The sequence below is a fragment of the Choristoneura fumiferana genome, chromosome Z, assembly GCF_025370935.1.
Source record: "Choristoneura fumiferana chromosome Z, NRCan_CFum_1, whole genome shotgun sequence".
NCBI classification, from domain to species: Eukaryota; Metazoa; Arthropoda; class Insecta; order Lepidoptera; family Tortricidae; genus Choristoneura; species Choristoneura fumiferana.
This window is the reverse complement of record NC_133472.1, coordinates 5120149-5139448: the sequence shown is the minus strand read 5'-3', so window position 1 is coordinate 5139448 and position 19300 is coordinate 5120149. Positions and strand designations below refer to the sequence as shown.

Sequence of the window (19300 nt, the reverse complement as noted above, 5' to 3'; positions counted from 1 at the left end):
CAAGCCACACAAAAGAGACTTGGGACGGGGGCGCGTCGGGAACATAGCGGACACGGGTCGAGGGCGTCTCCGCCTCGTCTCTTCTGTCTGCTTTGGGCGCAAGCCACACAAAAGAGACTTGGGACGGGGGCGCGTCGGGAACATAGCGGACACGGGTCGAGGGCGTCTCCGCCTCGTCTCTTCTGTCTGCTTTGGGCGCAAGCCACACAGAAGAGACTTGGGACGGGGGCGCGTCGGGAACGTAGCGGACACGGGTCGAGGGCGTCTCCGCCTCGTCTCTTCTGTCTGCTTTGGGCGCAAGCCACACAGAAGAGACGTGGGACGGGGGCGCGTCGGGGACGTAGCGGACACGGGTCGAGGGCGTCTCCGCCTCGTCTCTTCGGTCTGCTTTGGGCGCAAGCCACACAGAAGAGACGTGGGACGGGGGCGCGTCGGGGACGTAGCGGACACGGGTCGAGGGCGTCTCCGCCTCGTCTCTTCGGTCTGCTTTGGGCGCAAGCCACACAGTAAGAGACGTGGGACGGGGCGCGTCGGGGACGTAGCGGACACGGGTCGAGGGTTTCTCCGCCTCGTCTCTTCTGTCTGCTTTGAGCGCAAGCCACACAGAAGAGACGTGGGACGGGGGCGCGTCGGGGACGTAGCGGACACGGGTCGAGGGCGTCTCCGCCTCGTCTCTTCGGTCTGCTTTGGGCGCAAGCCACACAGTAGAGACGTGGGACGGGGGCGCGTCGGGGACGTAGCGGACACGGGTCGAGGGTTTCTCCGCCTCGTCTCTTCTGTCTGCTTTGAGCGCAAGCCACACAGAAGAGACGTGGGACGGGGGCGCGTCGGGGACGTGGCGGACACGGGTCGAGGGCGTCTCCGCCTCGTCTCTTCTGTCTGCTTTGGGCGCAAGCCACACAGAAGAGACGTGGGACGGGGGCACGTCGGTGACGTAGCGGACACTGGTCGAGGGCGTCTCCGCCTCGTCTCTTCCGTCTGCTTTGGGCGCAAGCCACACAGAAGAGACGTGGGACGGGGCGACCGCAGCAACAATAAACCATTTACAACCTTTTCACAGGCAAAGGTGGCCCAGATCTCTTCTCCCCCGAGCTCATAAAGCAGTCCCAGTACCAGCCATCACCTCTCCCCTTGCTTCCGGAGCTGCCTCCCGCCAGAAACCCCCTCTATCGGGAGGAGGACGATGAGGATGTCCCGGAGCCGACTCCTCAGCCACCGGTGCCTCAGAACTGGAGCGTGCTGACTAGGGTGTTGAAGACTGAAGCGCAGGATGAGGTAAGTGGAGAAAGGAATGCAGCAGTTAAATTAAAATTCTCACAGGGGGGGACAAAAAAGCAGAGCATACTTACCCTGTTAACGCTTAAAATGTGTCCTGCTACAACTGTGCTTAAACACCTTCTAAGCACAGTTGCGCTGTCAGTAACGCGTGCTTCGTTATCGAATCCACATGCCGAAGTGCTCCGTATAAAAGTGCAAAAATAATACATTAACGACGTTTAAAAAGGATGGCATATCGTATTTTCGGCGAGTACTTAGTAAATAGTTTTATAATGTAGTAAATTTGTGGCAAAATACGCCTGCAAACTCATTAAAAACATTTTGAAACGTCAAAGCCGTCATTTTGTTAAGATTGTCACGCAGCGTAAACTGAATTTAGCGATGGGACATTTTTGCGACTAGAATTTGTAGGTGACAGTGAATCTAGGATATTCTAAGAGCATATCACTCGACAACGCAATATTTTTCGCCCGGTTGGTGTACTTTGAATCTCTCACTGTGCTCATGATTCTAATTTACAATCCCACATTGCACTCTATTTTAGTATCGCTCGCGTCTGTTAAGCCCCATTTAGACCATGCGAGAACTTGCATGCAAGTTTCACTACATTGCTGTATTTGTTTGTTCAACTGAATGCATTGTCCCTCAATAGTCTGCGATGTAATGCAACTCGCATGCAAGTTCTTGGATGTTCTAAACGGGGTTTGTTTCACAGTTTTACATACATTTCATATTTCAGTTAAATAATTTCTTAACAGATGGTGTTAGCTGTACTCATTTTGTAGTTCTGTTTTACAACTTCTGTATAGATGGTGCTAGTTGCACACATTTTTAATATTTTTAGTTTATTTTCCACCCGTAAGATGTCACTATCAAATGCATGCCGACGAAGGTCTACGATTTTTATCCTCAAGTCATAATCCACAGTATACTGCATCTTCTTCATTTAGCAGTATTAAAGTGAAGTGATTCAGAAGACAGTGGTATTATTTCCTGGGACCCTGTGGCGTTAAAAGGGCTTTAGGATTCAAAAGAGCCCTTGTCGTAATAATATATACTCCTTTGTGTTTGTTACTCGTCTCCATCCTATCACCCGTAACGTAGGGCCCCTCTTGGACCTATGTCCCCTACCACCTGTTGCTTATGGTCAATCTTTACCCAGGTTCTTCAGGAAACCGAGCGCGTGCACCGCTTGACGCGCGAGGAGCGACTCCGCTGGCGCGAAGTCATCACGCACGAGTCGACTTTGCGGCGCGAGCTGGCGCGGTCATCGACCCGCGAGGAGTTCTCCCGAGTGGCTCACGACCACCGGTTTGCTCCGCTCTACACTCCTCACAAGTGGGAGGTCATTATTAGGATCCTGGCTCCGCCTCCTGAGAAGCCGAAGGTACAATACAATACAATGTCTCTTTATTGTACGCCACAAACAGTAAGCGATACAGAAAACAGGTACACAGAGAGAAAATTTCAAGGTAGGCTTAAGAGCGATCTCTTCCAGGTAACCTTTTTTTTACAGAAAGAAGTAAGAACTAGACTGGCTACGTGATTCAAAGATTATTTTTCATGGATTGTACTCGTACGTTATCTTATCTTTGACTTTCTAAGCACAACTCTTTTTGACCCAAAACAAGGATTCCCCTCTAAATTCAAACACATTTAGTACTAGGCTGCCGGTAAACGAAACCCCTGCAATGAGGTTACTTGCAGTATAGGTGAAAATAGTTATTTATGTGACTGATACATAATGCCTAATTATGTACAGTCGCATACATAATTTAATCTACATGCATATCATAAGTTTTCAGTTAGTGGTTCTTGTTTGTAGGCAGGCATATAACCTCACTTTCAACACTTTTGACAGTGACAGTTATAATTTTTTTTAATTCATAAACAATCTAGACTTGAGTCGATTTTGATTGTCAAATCGATTGTTATATACGCAATTCAAAAAAATGTATGGAAAAATAATTTTGTTATTGATATATGATGATTTATAACAAATCGACTAATTCGATTACCGCTTGCCAACACTATATTGTAAACATTAAGAGCCAACCACAGATAGAACCTTCTTAATGTAGGTCATTTGCTTATCGTCACTGAACATATTATAGGGAAGTTATGATATGGATGTATATAAATAAACTTAAGTAAATTACCTGTTGTATGTACCTAGTAGAAACGTGTCCGTATAAACAAATTGACGTTCCAAATGCGAAAAATGACTTAAGCTCCATACCAATTCTGTGCACTACTAATTACAATTCGTCATTCGTCATTTGCTTAAGTTTTTCACCTATACTGTATACAAACGAAGTGGTAGAACGACGTGTATAGATAGTAATGGGTATTTTGAAGAAAGGAATTAAGTAGTTTCCTTATTAAAAAAGTTTATGCCTTTACAGTTAGATTTTTTTTTATTCGACTAAGCCAATACTGTTTAAATTTTTTTTTTAATTTTAATCAGTAAAATTTGTGCTTATTTTTAAATATGTTCTTTGCAGAATCGCTATCGCAAAAAGAGCGATTGGGACTCGCGCTCTCGGCGCAGTTCGTTGCCCACGCTGTACGAATACGACAGCGACGCGACATCGCTCCGTGAGCCGGGTCGCTCGCGCCGCTCGTCGTATCGCAGCGACCACGTCGACATGAGGTAAAGATGTTATGGGCTACTCGTAATGTAATAAAGAGGACGATAGGATCATTTTTAGGGTTCCGTACCTCAAAAGGAAAAAACGGAACCTTTGTTACCCGTGTCACGGGGTGGTGTCCGGGGAAGTTGTTCGGATGGAGGAAGAAGACAGGAATAGGGCAGACAGTGATATTTATTTAGGATAATAATGAAAGGGCACCTGCGGACAAACAGACGCGGTCTTAAGTATCTAAAAGGTATGCTTTGACACTGCATCAATTTGTTCTTGGGTCGTGGGTGTTTAATATGTATTTATATTAAACACCCAAGACCCAAGAACAAACATTCGTTTTTTTAAGTAGTTATAGTGGCATAACTCTACAAAAGCTGGACATAAAAATATAGTATCGCGAAGTTTTTTTAGATATTAATAAAATAATATTCTTTTATACTGTAAAACATTTTTTGTTCTATCATTAATAGTTTCCTCAGCGCATGCGATGAAAGACATGTCTATTTTTTACCCCTTGGGTTACATTATTGAAATTTTAGTATACTATTTTTTTTTATAAATATAATATAGCCTATGTTACTCTAAGGTAGTGTAGCTTCCCAACGGTGAAAGAATTTCGGTCCAGTAGTTTCGGAGCCTATTCAACGCAAACAAACAAACAATCAAATATTTCCTCTTTATAATATTAGTATAGAAAACAGTGATCATGAAATCAAGACATTTTTCCATAGCACCTCAGTACGAGTTTTAGGCATTTTTAGAATTGTACGTTTTAATTTTGACACATTTTTGTATCAATTTGAATTACAGTCATGTCAAGAATACTTACGGTGTTTTAAGAGGTAAGTAGGTGTAAGTCATTTCAAATTTTAGACATTTTGAAACTAATCCGTTTTGAAATTGCGGCATACTAGGAACTTGTTGGTGACATTTGGTTGTAGCGAACCGGTAACACTTTGATGCGCTTCGTCTTTGTAATTTTTTGTTTGATTGACAATAGAAAAAGTTTTTTTGTTAAAAACTTAATTTTTAATACAAGCTTTTTTGCTAACTTCCGTACCTACCCAATTTCAAGTCGACCCCATTATCCGTTGGGGAGTTCCGTCCTGCGGAGACGATCCTGGCTGGACCACCAGGATGTCACTACTTGTACGGGCTATCCACGTTCATTACATATTTAGCTAATTCATCAAATTCATTCTTCGACCTCATTATAATAAAATTGCACTCGATCAGCCAGTTAGCGATCGGCAATCAAGTAAAGCACGCGTACTCATTTCACTATAGTTTTATCAAGTTCAAGTAATAAATTTATAATTTCATATCAAGTAAACTTTATCATTTCCCATCGATTCTATCAACCCGAACACTACTAGATTATTGTGTTAACACCAGATTCCCATAAGTTTGCCAAATTTCATTTCAATTTGACAATTGGAAGTAGCTGAATTCAACTTGAAAGATTTTGTCGTATCATTTTCTCCTTTAGATAAGTTTGTTATTGTACTCATAGATGGCGCTGGCTTGTTCAAAACACGCTATCGTTGTGCCTCTGTGATTTGATTTAATTCTTTCAACCATTTCTGCAACTCAGCCGTATAGGTCGGGCAACTCCCTATAATATATTTTTGAGATGTATCTTCATGAATGCCAGTGAGGATACGTTTATTAAGATTCCGAGGTGCTCGTTTCATTTTGACTGACATTTATTTTGGAAGTTTAGTGAGCTCATGTCAAATTTTCGATTTTTTGACTGTGAACATGCTAACGTGTGTTATGAAGTGGTGCAGGAACAATGTAAATTAAAATGTCCAGGGATCACTTTCCACTAGTAAGCGGCCGTAAAATTAGATTTATTAGGACTAGGTCAATTGGTGTCAAAGTGTCCCATAATATTTATTATTTATTTATATTAAAAAATGTAATACATTATTAGTTGGAGATGGTCAGTATTACGCAAAATCAAGTCTGTGGTCTATGGCTCGCATAATGTAAATGACAGTTTCCTCACCCCTCTTCATACTTTCTTCTTTCCTGTATCGCCCAAACAATAGGTACAAACAGTCTTTATTTTTCTGACAGCTAAACTCAAATAAAGCACCATTATTGAAAGTTTTTCATGATTTTTACAAAAGATTGCTTTTCCCGATGCAGAAACGTTCATTATTGAAGAGTCCTGATGATTCGCCACCCGTTCCATTTCACCATATGCATTACGAGGAGCATAAATTGCTTAGCAACTGTGCTAAAACAATACAATAATTTAGTAGTGACATCCTGCTCATCCTGCCCAGGATCGTCTCCGTAGAAGGGAACTCCTCAAAAGTTGATAGCACACACAAAAGACTTTACATGATTGTTCAATTTCAATGACAATGCGTTTATATGATATACACCACCTGATGCTGCAGGCAGGATCGTCTGCTGATGACGGAACTCCTCAAGGGCTGATATTATAGCACAGATACGAAATTTTAGGTACATGTATGTTCAACAAACTAAAACAGTTACTTTGCTCACCCGCGACCTTATGATAGCTACTTTTATACATGAACTGTATGTTCATGCAGTTCCTCCACCTCTACACTGTAAGAACACACACAAATGACACAAATCCATTTATCACTACCACCACATTACAATGACGCGTTTCGAACTCAATCAGAGCTCATCTTCAGAGCAACACAACCGTTCAGCATGCTAAAGTGTGGAGGTGGAGGAACTGCATGAACACACATTTCTTGCGTAAACGTATCATAAGGTCGCGGGTAAGCAAACTAATTATTTTGTTCATTGATAGATTAGGAATTTTATTTATTATTAACTCAGGGACTTTCTACATCCCCTTGCTATATAGTAATTTTATTATTAACTCAGGTACTTTATACATCCCCTTGCTATATTTAAGGCTGTATATTGTTAAGCTTATGGATTTTAAACTTGTATATTTTTAGTTTAATTTCTAGTCACAGGCTCGCGACGTCGAAGTTCCCAAGACGATCCCATAGAGCTTATGGGAACGGAAGCAATACCATGCCCTCGGTACCGCTCTGCTTTCAGAGCATGACATGAGTTACATAACATAATTTATTTATAATTTTATACCTAACCCTACCTGAACAGTACCATGACTGGCTGACTGACAGACAACGCATAGTCACAACTAGTGGTGCTAGAGACTTGAAATTTGGCATAGATGGACTTAAAGTAATAAAGAGGTGCACTAGGGAAAGATTTTTTGAAAATCCAATGGACTAGAAAATTTTTGAACATGAAACTACCGTGAGACTCACTCATATTAAGTAATATTGTAACGGATAACTCACGTCTTAAACCGAGTTTAGCTCGACATGTTTCGGGCTATTTCGTAGCCCTTCTTCTCAGGAGCACGCGACTCGGCACACTCACACGTACGCACGCACGCACACACGCACGAAAACGAAACATGTCGTGCTAAACTCGGTTTAAGACGTGAGTTATCCGTTACAATATCATTTAATATGAATAGAAAAATATCTCAACTTTGTTTCTTTGTTTGTTGGGGGTAATCTCTGAATTTACTGAGCTGATTTAAATCATTCTTTTACCAATTGATAGCTACACTATCCCTGATTGATATAGTTATTTTTATTGAAAAAAAATGCAAAATATCCGTAGAAGATAAAGAAGTGAATTCAATTTCGGGGCAGATTTTCAAAATTCTTTCAATTATAGAAAGCTACGCTGTGCCTCTCGGCGGGAACTTTACAATTTCTCGGCATATAATCCTATACTATATCGTGTATGAAGCTGCTTGTAAAAGAAACGCAAACGCGGTTTAAAAGTTGGTACGAATTATGATTAATTAGGTACTTATGTAGGTAGATTTTTGAATTCCAAAATTTGCACCATCTGTCTGAAACGTGCCTGTATTTGTATTTCCATGTAATCCTCTGAAATATCAATCAAAACAGCAGTGCAGGGAGTAAATCTATATTACCCCAAATTTAACGCGAGCGAAGCCGCCGGCAAAAGCTAAAACATAAAAACGCGATCGATCAATTAACCAACCACATGGCAAAGAGCCATATTCGCAAGAGCGAATCGAAAGAGCAATAATAAAATCAGGGCCGAGTTAATCCCAAGGGCCACAGTTACCCTTCAGGGCCAAATTATTTACCCCCACCTTACAATACTCGATGCCTTCAACAGGTCTATGTCGGAGATGATGGTGGATTACGCTCGTGAGGAGGCAGACAGCCACTCGGAGGTATCCGCGGGCACGCAGCTCGGTCGCTACTACGACGAAGAGAGTGACAGCGAACACCCCTTCCATCAGAACCAGTAAGTACCTCCCACTGGATCCTTGAGGACCTGCCTCTATACTACGAAGTGCAGAATTCCAACTTCGAATCTTGCCGTCCCGCTGACGATAATGTTATTTAATACGAGAGTGAGAGGGAAGGTACGATACGACCTTCGATTTTCGAATTTCGTAGTAGCCCCTGGGTCGGACTTTTACAGATTCAGGCATTAACTCGTCACACCAAAATCAACATTTTGACAACTGTTCTAACCGGTCATACCGCCAAAAGTATTTGTTTCAACCCGTCACAAGTAAATTTAGTTCTATCACATCGTAATTTTGTAGCTACTGGCCAAACTGCAAATCTGTTTATATTCGTCATCTCATCAAACAGCAGGGCTACTACGAAACTCGAAGTTCGTGTCGTGCGGTCCCTCTCGCTCTCGTATTAAATAGTACAAGTGTCAGAGGGACCGCACGACACGAACTTCCAGTTTCCTGCAGAGAGCCCTGCAGTTCTAACTGGTCACAAGAAGTATACCCTAGTTATATCATCCAAATGAGTCTAACCATTTTAGCGCAAAAGAGACACAAACATACACACAAAACACTCACAAACTTTCACATTTATAAATATCAGTAGAATTAAGATTAAATTTTGAATGGACTTTTCCTTCTTGTAGGCCTTGGTCCCGCAACTCTCTCCACCGCTCGGTCAGCCAGCCTTCGCTCGCTCGCTCCGCCACCGAAGTGGTCGAGCAGTGGACAGCGCCCGATGGTGACGTCACACCGAAGCCAGGTCGCCGGGTCAGAGGTCAGTTGGGGCTTTAAAGTCTTTAAATGGCGAGAAATGACACGAGAGCCATTTTTTTTTAAATAACGTCTCTACCCATTACACCGTATATATACAGGGAGTCTCTGACCATGGGGCTTTGAATTCGATTCTAGTCGCATTACTGAGCTACTTTTGTTCTGCTACTTTTTAAAATATGATTACTGTTAATTTTTTTTTACTGCTTTAAATTTGGCTACTTTTTTAGAATCCCTCTCCCCCCTGCTCCCCCCTGGCGACGCCCATGCCATACCATTGCCTCACGAAAACCTTTACTTCGATATTGGTGTAAAATTTATTTACTTATTTACTATTTATAACTCCTTTCTTCCAACAGGTCCTCAAGGCATGACCACATTTACATCTTCTGAAGTCCGTACCTTCCAAGCTACGAGAGAGTGGAGGGAATAGGTCACAACTCCAACGCTAAACTATGAAAATCGACCATACTGTGCAAACAGTACGACAGATTTGAGAACGCTACTTTTGAAGTTACAACACTTATTCGCCGTTCAATGAACCAATGGTCTTCGAATCGAAGGAAATTCCAATACTATTCTTCTGTCAGAGTTACGCTACATTTAACCCCTACTACAGACAGACAACCATGTCTAAGTAAACTCATTAGTTAAGCAAGTCACCTCTAATAAATCCCTACTTCCCTTAATATTTCCCCTCCCTTCCCCTCCATCCCTTAATCTGAAAGTAATTCTGTCTGTCTGTTACCTTTTCGTGCTTCACCCGCTAAACCGATTTAGACGTAATTCGGTATAGGGATAGTTGTAGACCCGAGGAAGGACATAGGCTACTTTTTATCCCGGAAAATGTATAAAGCGGCAATTACACTGGAGTCGTTCGCCGCATGCTGCATGCGGCGACCGCAAAAGTGTAAAGAACACGGTAGTCGACCGCATTCGGCGAGCGACAGCTGCTACCGCCGTAATATGGCCGCCGCAGTAGACGGACAGACTAATGTAAAGGCGACGGTCGTTCGCCGAAATAGTTTGAAGCAAATTCGGCGCGAAAAACGACGCAGTGTAATTGCCGCTTAACCCGCGATGACTGGTCGCGAGCTACAGTTTAATTCTGTAATTTTATGAATATATATACAAACCAATAGCAGGTTCTCGTGTAGTGGAGGCGGTACAGGACGTTGCTTCAAAGCACATTCACCCAGTTTTCCTTTCGGTCCAGGTTTCAGTCATTTTTCTGCCGAAAACCCCAATTGAAGCCGAAATTCGGCGAAACCGAAACCGATTTGGCCAGACACTATAAGAGATCGTGGTCTGCCTGGGGTACAGCAAGAGCAGTCACTCTAGGCGCAAGGCAAAAGGCGCTATTTGCCAAAATAAATCAAGGGCTAGAGTCGGAGCTGAGCGTCACATCACGTTTTGTTGTGACTGACTCAGAGACTGAGGGAGGAGTCAGTGGCTCAGGAGTCAGAGACTCTGTGAGTCAGTGACCCAGGAGACAGTGACTCTGGAGCGCGTTAGACAGCAGCAAGACGTTGTCTAATGCGCTTATGGTGGCAATCCTAATCCGCATTCGACAGAGGTGAATGCGACTATTTGTGCGAGAGAGTCAACAGTCTCAGTATAGGCATAAGCTCAAAATATTTCTCAATTTTCACTGCCCATGAAAATGAATTTAGTACGTTTACTTGTATTCCGTCCATTAACAATAATAATAAGTGATATTAAATATAAGATTTCTATAACGAAATGCCCACAAAAAAGCTAAAATTGATTTTAGGTAAGCATTATAAATGTTACAAATTAAACTGCCATTTTATGTTTCGTGTACAGGCAAAAAGTATATCTAGAATCTATCAATCTGTAGTTGGAATAGTTAAGAAAACTCAACCATTTTCAATTGAGTTTGAGAAATTGGTCTCAGATCTGAATAACGCAGGGTTTTCATCCCTGTTTAACGAATTAATAGTGTTTTATGCGTCGACCAACTTTTCAAATTCGTTGCCATGTTTACGTCCCCTGGACAACTATTCGCGGAGAGTTAATAAATTTGACAACGTCTCGGACTAGCGACTCGGTTCATTTTCGTTTTGGATTGCGCTTCGAGTATGTCATTTGGGTGTTCACATGTTTTTTATTCTGTTTTACAAAGTTTAAATTTTTTATCGTTAATAATAATTAGCGGGCCGCATTTGACTACAATGGCTGAATTCCTTTTATGTCTACTCTCTGCAAACAGACTACACTTTATTTGACGCAAAATCCACGTCGATATTTTTTGTTTCAATGTAGGATTATTTAGTAATTCCTTCGCTAAAATTTATAATAGAAATCAATTGCACTCATTCTTTTTAACGTATTAAGGAAGGAGCTGCTACAAATAATTTGAAATTTATAATGCAATCACTTTTGACTATTGTCGAGTAATATTATAATATCAATAAAAAACACTTACTCGTAACAAAAACTGTTCTTAACACATGTATTTTATAAATAAACTAATATTAATGAAGTTATCATGTGCCCTAATATCTCCTGTGTCACGTGAACCAGTGGACATTTGACTCCCAGTGTATCATCTCCATTCAGTATTTTAACCCACTGGATGTGATACAAAATATAGTCCAGTAAATTGATTCTGCAGTGTTTAGGGACGCATACTTACCAACTATTTATCCAATAGTAAGTATTCTATAAAATGTAGACAGTAAATTGACACAAGATTATTAGGAAAACTAGGTTCTGATGCTATCAAACCAAGACTATTTTCGGCAACCGACTGTACGTTGACATGTGCTTCCCTTTCTATTTAGTCGAATACAAAAGGGATGCAAACAGCGACGAGCGAGAAGAAGCTCTCTGGCCGATCGCTAAGTAGTTTAAAACTTTTATAATAAAATGGGTTCAAGATATTTCGTTCATTGGTTGATCAACTCGAAATGAGGGGTGCTATGTACTTCTGACGCGAATGGAGATTCTTTTGGGTTTTTCTGTAACAATGTTGTATAATATCACCGAAAGCTTGAATTTGTAGAAGTTTTGGTTTGACGCATCAAAACCCAAGTTTTCTCTGGCTTTATACTAACACTGTGCCAAATTGAAACGTTACTTATTACCGGCGTAGCAATAATTTTTTGTACCTGTAATTTTAGGTACAATGTTTATAATAAGTACTTAAATTAGGCATTTGAAACATGCTTTTACCATGGGCATCGTTTTTGACATGATATTTTTTCGGTATTTGTACTAAAAGTACCTAAATAAATTCGTGTAATTAGTTGACAGTATCAAAGTATATTTCTTTTACAGTATAATCAAAAATATATTTTTACCCGAAAATCAGATTTGTTTTTAATTAACTGAAGGATTTTTGATTACTTTGAAATAAATAAATAGTTATTCAATAGATTTGTCTAATACGTGACATTACTGTTCACTATTATAATTGACGTGAATAGCGTTTTGGCAGCTCATAAAAATTATGTCAATTGGATGGTAAAGCTAAGGTAGGTAATGTCACTTCTGCTATGTCTACGTAATAAAATTAAATGACTTTCATTTACATTAATAGTAAAAAACTGATACTATTTTGAAAACTTGGAAAATGTGATTCTAGCGTGAGATATTATAAATGATGCCTTTAATATGTTTTGGTAAATATTACTTGTAATATCAGTAATTAGGTCTCAACACGAGAGTTGAGATAAGAGAATTCATGATCATATCTACTCAATGAGGGGTGTGAATTTAAGAGCAATTGGTCTCAACTCTCGTGTTGACGCATTTCACTTTGAAGGTGAATAATTCATAGAAACGCCATTTTTCTGTTTTAAATTGGCATTTCTGATGATAATTAGTTGTAAATATTTTTAAATGGGAAGACTAACGAAACCTAGCAGTGGAGGCAAGACGCCATATTTGAAATAAGTATTGTATTTTAAGAAATGATTAATTTTATGTCAATAAATAACACTCAACTTATCCCATCGATGCCTAATGTGACGAATTCTACTAAAAAAAAGAAAGAGACAAAAACATCTCTTCTGGCAGTAGGCGGGACAAAAACCAGATGGAAAAATATTGTAAAATTTGGTCACAGTATTTTTAGAATCCTTTCAAAATAACCGAATGCAATCTTTACATCTCTTGCATGATTAAAAGAGCAATTTTACTATATGGCCTTACTTATATGAATATCTTGCCTTGATTGCTATGTAGTGGTTGTGGCAATGGTAAAAATGCAAGTAGTGCTCAAGTTTTGGTTGTAAATTTTATGATTATGATAAGCCTGGAGCGCATTTCATTCGATTAAATGTATCATGACGCATAACAAAAAAATGAATAATTTTTCCCCTGTGTAACGAATTTGTACCTACCTAAAAGAATACGCTCAAGGCTTATGGGTTTTTAATTTGTGTTAAGAACACAGTTATTGAATGAAGTGCGACTTATTTTTTAAATATTGATTGATATTATAATCACGTGGTGCTAAGAAAGACAATATTTTTAATGATTTATCGTAAGTTTATTAACAAACTGATCGAATATTTTGGTAATCTTCAATATACGTACCTTAACAATTGAATGTGTTGTTATTTTTTCCTATGAATTTTTAAAATAATCGTATAGAATATCTTTTAAATGTTACCAACACACGCATAGCTTTCTGAGTATAACCAGCAGTGCAACTAAGAAATACGATAGTTGACACTGTTAATTCTGCACTCTTATTGCTCCTGCAATCTCTATTCCACTAAAATCGCAGCTCAAGTAGGTCTACTTAGAGGTGGAGTAGAATTAAAGCTGCTGATAATTTAAGAAGTTTATTTAAAAAGTTTTGAACAAATACAAATGAAGTAAGTTGTTGATAATGGTTATACTTGAGTTTCAAAATTATAAAAAGTCGACTTTAACAATGCATTTCGAAGTATGAACACCACGGAGCGTGTAGTTTCTAAGGAATGCGCTAGATGGCTTTAGTTCATGTTCTACTAAAATATATCGCAACATCACAAGGAGCTTATTTATAATGTATCTAAAACACTATTTAGCAAAAAAAAACTTCAGTGTGACGTACAATTTAGAAATTATTGAGTTTGTGACACACCGAGAAGCTTACACTTAATTTACCACTTTCGTGTCCTCTGTGTAACACATGTATGTCCTCTGTGTATGTTAGCACATTTAACATAAATGCAACTACAGCCATCACGCGATGTTTCACGCAATATTATAAAACAACGATTTAATTAAGTATAAAATAACGCTTAAAAGTGAGTCCAAATACATTAATCTAAAACACAGATTTGCAGTATACCTATATACACTCGGTTTTCTTTCGTATAGACATAAAGTGGATGATTTTATGCTGAACACTCAAAATTCTTAAAAATTATATGATACAAAACTTAGGGTATTTACGAAATATAATTCAGATATTCAAGTATACAATGTTACAGTAACAACCCGTTTTTCGTGACAGAATCCCAGTTTTTATTTTGTAATGCAAAGATCGCGTTGTGGCTCGGTGTATTCCCAGCCTAAGATTGGAATCAAATTCCATTACAAAAATCTCTAATAAATCTTAAAAATAATATGACCATAATGATATTTATTTTCTTTAATTTCTCCAAAGAAGTAATTTTAGTTGATCGTAAAGTTTAATTTAGCTTTCGAACAATTCAACAAGTTTTGACCTTTTCATATTAATATTTAGAAATGTCGTAAATTCATAATCATTTAATACAATACGACTTTGGTAAATCTATATAAAATTACAGCCACGTAGTATGAGTTGCACAAGCTAGAAAACGATTAGAGATGGGTAAATCCGAATCTGAAGATTCAAAAGAGTCAAATCCTCAAGCGGATCCGAATCCCTCGTCGGCTCCTTCCAAATTTTATCGACTCCGAGAAGTTGCTAGCTCCGGCCAACCTATTGGATCGAGCGGCACACGATCGGCGTTCGCCTTGTACGAAAGTCACAGAATCAGTAATAGTACAAGTACGAAGCTCGATTTTCCTGATTCCGTTCGATTTGTGCCATAGTATTTGACAAGAGTGTAACAGCGAGGCTACTCCGAAATTCGAAAATCGACTTTCGGTCCTCTGAAACTTATACTATTGAATACGAGAGTGAGAGGGACGGTACGATACGAACTTCGGTTTTCGAATTTTGGAGTAGGCCCTCAGGGACGACACGAAACGAACTTAGATTCGATTCGTAATAGCACTCGCTTTGCTTTTGTTCAGTGTTACCCAGACATCATACTGCCCCTTACAAATATTTACGATGCGTCGATCGATAGTAAGTATTATTTTTAAAACAAGGCGGGAATGTTGCGACCCGGTATTTTATTTTGATGGCCCGGTACCGGCTCGCGATCCGGCAAATGGGAAACGCTGCTGTCGTTCATTACATTGGCTCGGATCGGATATGTTTGGTCGCGCTGAGCCGTCTCGCCGGTAAATTTAAAGTGACTCACAGGACTAAAAGTCATGAGTCATGACGAATCAGGTACCTCGGTATGGAACCAACCCGGACGGCGTTGGATCGGAATGGATTCACTTGGCCTTTTCGACAGAACCGGATTAAAAAAGGAGTCGGAGTCGATAAGCGGAGTCGGTTCCGATATCGGAGCTCGATTTGATGAAACAGGGCTTTATCGTTAACGCACCCGGAATCACAATCGCTTTCACCACCTATCACACGGTATAGGGTAAGGGTAGAAAAGGATGGCGAATGGGATCGCGAAAGCCAACACGTTGGACAATACGGCCACGGATCACTTCTAGAAGTCGAGATTGAGTAGCCATGTCTAATAACGATAGCTCATGTCAAATCAGCTGTCAAATTTGTTTTGACATTAGTTAAAGTAGCTTTTGTGCAAGTCAATCTTAGTGAAACAAAAATGTAATATTAAACTATAATACGCGCGAAATCTTAAAGTATAAAAATGGACGTTTTCAAATACAACTTTTAACGTGGATATGCACGTAGATAGCCAATGTCAAACCAGAGGCTTTATTGTCTAAACACACTCGGATTCACAATCATTTTCACCACCTTTTTCTGTTACACGGCATAAGATGAGGGTAGAAAGAGATGCAGACAACAAGGCCTCTATCAAACCAAAGGGGTTTTATGATAGGAGTGACATTGAAAGATAAGCCGAGTTTAGACTTGCAAGAAGAATCGTACATGTTGCATACCTACATTGCGGTGCTCGATTGACTATTACAAACTCGTTGGCTCTATGGACGATTTTTATTGCATGTCTAAATTCAACTTTATAGTCATATCCCGGCCCGGATAATACCGGGATGGAAATACCGACCCTGTTTTTCGTGTACACGCCCATTGAAGCTCCTGTCAGTTTCTATGGGCGTGTACACAAAAAACAGGGCCGGTATTTCCATGTCGGTGTTATCCGGACCGGGAAAGAGAGTCACCCCAACTCACGGTCAGTGTGCAAATCGGGATTATCGACATTGGTTTCCAACTTACAACACGGGAGATATCTGGGGGGGGGGGGGCTACTACGAAATTCGAAAATCGAAGTTCGTATCGTACCGTCCCTCTCACTCTCGTATTAAATAGGTAATATAAGCTTCTAGCACTGGTAGTCTGAGTAAAGCCGCGGACGGACGGACAGACAGACATTCCTCAAGATATTGTCCTTCACTCATCGTGGTGAATACCGATAAACTCAGATGCTGCCTTTTGAGCCTTTGATCTTCTGCTACTACTTAGGCTGCCACGGCATTTTGTGTGCTGCGTTTGCGTTTTTCATTGCGTATGTTGCCAGGTGACTACTGAGTGGCGAGCGTTTTTGCCCAGCAATGAATAACGAAAGCCGTCAGAACTGGAAGCGTCGCTGTAAGCCGTCAGAACTATAATCCGCGATGTGCACACAGTAACAATTTCATAGTCATTTTTAGAAAGTTCTAGCATTAAATTATTTAATTATTATAACCACTGATTCGCTCGGTCAAGTCGTGGGCTTTATTTCTTGTAGATACAGCGTGTTGTCTGTTGTTGTGTATTAACGAAATTGATTGCAGACAGAAAATAACTGAATCTAATAGCAATTTGGGCAAAAGTATTAAATCTTGAAAAGACGAACAATTCTGCGATGTAATAACTCTAGTCTTGGGGGGCTACTTGGAAATTCGAAGTTCGTGTCGTACTTACTCGCGTAGGAGTTACTCGCTCTCTTATTCTTGTATTTTGCGTTGCGTAGTATAAGACCAGGGGTCGGCTACCTTTTGAGAAAAGTTGTACGCTGTTTTTCTTTAGAATTGATGGCTGAATGATAGACAAGGTACCGATACCTACTTGACAGCTGTAACTATATATCGAAAGATTTCTGGACAGGTTGCCGACATAGACCATAGTATAAAAAAATATACCTCGTTGAGTTTCTTGCCGGATCCTTCTCAACAGAGGTTTTTCCGAACCGGTGGTAGATTTTTTTTGACATTCATAAGTGCTTGTTATAGCCTAAATTAAATATATTAAAATGATGTTTTGACTTTGACTTTGACTTTGAGACCTTCTCACATCGCATTTCGGTGTATCCTCAGCCAGAAAAAAAGCTCACGACTTTATCAATCCCCAATCAGTAAATTTAAAAAAATATTTAATGCCTTTTGCAGGCAAAATGTCCTACCAACAATACCCGTAATATATAGGAAACAGCGTTACTCGCAATTACCATTAAATTTAAAATAGATAAAACACTTATTATACTGTTTTACATTACTATGTCAAGCGTTAATAAAAAATAAATTTAAAATTCTAAGTACATGTATTTATGTACAGTTAAGAAACATTGCACCGTACTGGCTTTATTTACAATCTACAATAGCATTAATCATTTTATTTTAGCTATATACCAGTCAGTGATCCTATATTTTTGTTACTACTTCAGTATTTCATGACCATGTTACAATCATTTTCTAATGCAACAGTCGCTTTGACAAATGTGACATCAAAATTATTATAGTTATACCCAATTATTTTCAATACATATTTCTGTCATATTTAATTTTATATGACGCTTTTTCCGTTTATCCAGTAGTAAGCAGTATTTGCTTTATAAAAGAATACTACACCCTGTTTTTAACTCTACAATGTCTCCGTGCAATGCTTGCTTTTTACTGGCTTGAATTTAAACAAAAGAAAAACCACGTCACAGGCGTCGTGATTAACAACCAATCAGCGAGCAGTTTTGTCTCAACTGTCAAAAATACAGGTTGATTTATTTTTATTTCGTCTACAAAATCCCAATTTTAGTATATGTGTCAAAAATCCAGGAAAAAATGTAGGATCAATGACATACATTGGATTCTATCTAAGATATGAATTAGGTAGACAGGTCCCATTCGTCTCTATTTGGCAATTCATCTGGCAAAAATCGTTATGCGTCTAAAATTTATCGCACATTTATCGCGTCAGTATCGTCTTCAGTAATGTATTTAAATTTAGACTCATTTAAGTAGGAAGTAATGAAATAGAGATAATGCTTGACGCCATTTTATCCAATAGGGTTGTTGAGAAAGAGGAGGAGGAAAAGGAAGTGTCAGGCACAAATTTAGAGAATGCGGATGAGGATGAGTATATTTTTTGAGGAAGAGGATGGTATGAAATATACAAACACTAGCGGACCCGACAGACGTTGTCCTGTAACACGCAAAAATAAATTAAAAGAACATTTTCCAGTGGACCAAATTGTGAATCTGAACCATTCTCGAATTCCTCTTAAATTTTGAGGAAGCGATAGCGGAAGAGGATTTTTTTAATTTATTTATTAGGATAACGGTTGAGGAACTCAAAACATTGCGGAACTTCCGCAATATGAGGAAGCGGAATCACTACTATCCAATTTAAACTTAATATGAGCGTTTGACAACTAGAATGTGTTATTATTTCAGACTTAAACGACTGGACAATTTGTTTTTTTTTATGGAGTTAACTGGATTTTTAGAACTCTATTCTACTAATAAATACTATAAATTATATGAATTATATAAATTATATGTTTATGAATCTGAGCGTGGGTGTGTTCGTGTATTTGTTACTTCTTAACGCTAAATGGCTGAAAGGATTTGGATAAAATTTGGTACGTACTAGTGTTCTTCGAGCAACGCATATTACCACAATACAAAACAGCGGAGAACAGGATGGTAGTTGAGTCGGAAAAGTTGTCAATGGAGACCGCGGATCAGCAAGTGCAGTGTAGGACGTCCACCAAGATGGACGGATAACCTGGTTAAAGCCGCGAGC

The 19300-nt window shown here is 39.5% G+C and overlaps 1 protein-coding gene across 1 annotated transcript in view; it reads left to right on the top strand.

The window, feature by feature from the left end:
- Nucleotides 1-13597, top strand: part of pot (zona pellucida domain protein papillote) — a 137459-nt gene extending 123862 nt beyond the window's left edge. The window contains exons 20-25 of the mRNA XM_074105200.1: nucleotides 1061-1275; nucleotides 2441-2665; nucleotides 3783-3931; nucleotides 8115-8246; nucleotides 8892-9022; nucleotides 9378-13597. Coding sequence (XP_073961301.1) covers nucleotides 1061-1275; nucleotides 2441-2665; nucleotides 3783-3931; nucleotides 8115-8246; nucleotides 8892-9022; nucleotides 9378-9451 — 926 coding nt within the window. The 3' untranslated portion in view covers nucleotides 9452-13597. The remainder of the gene's footprint in view (nucleotides 1-1060; nucleotides 1276-2440; nucleotides 2666-3782; nucleotides 3932-8114; nucleotides 8247-8891; nucleotides 9023-9377) is intronic.
- Nucleotides 13598-19300: the final 5703 nt, after the last annotated feature.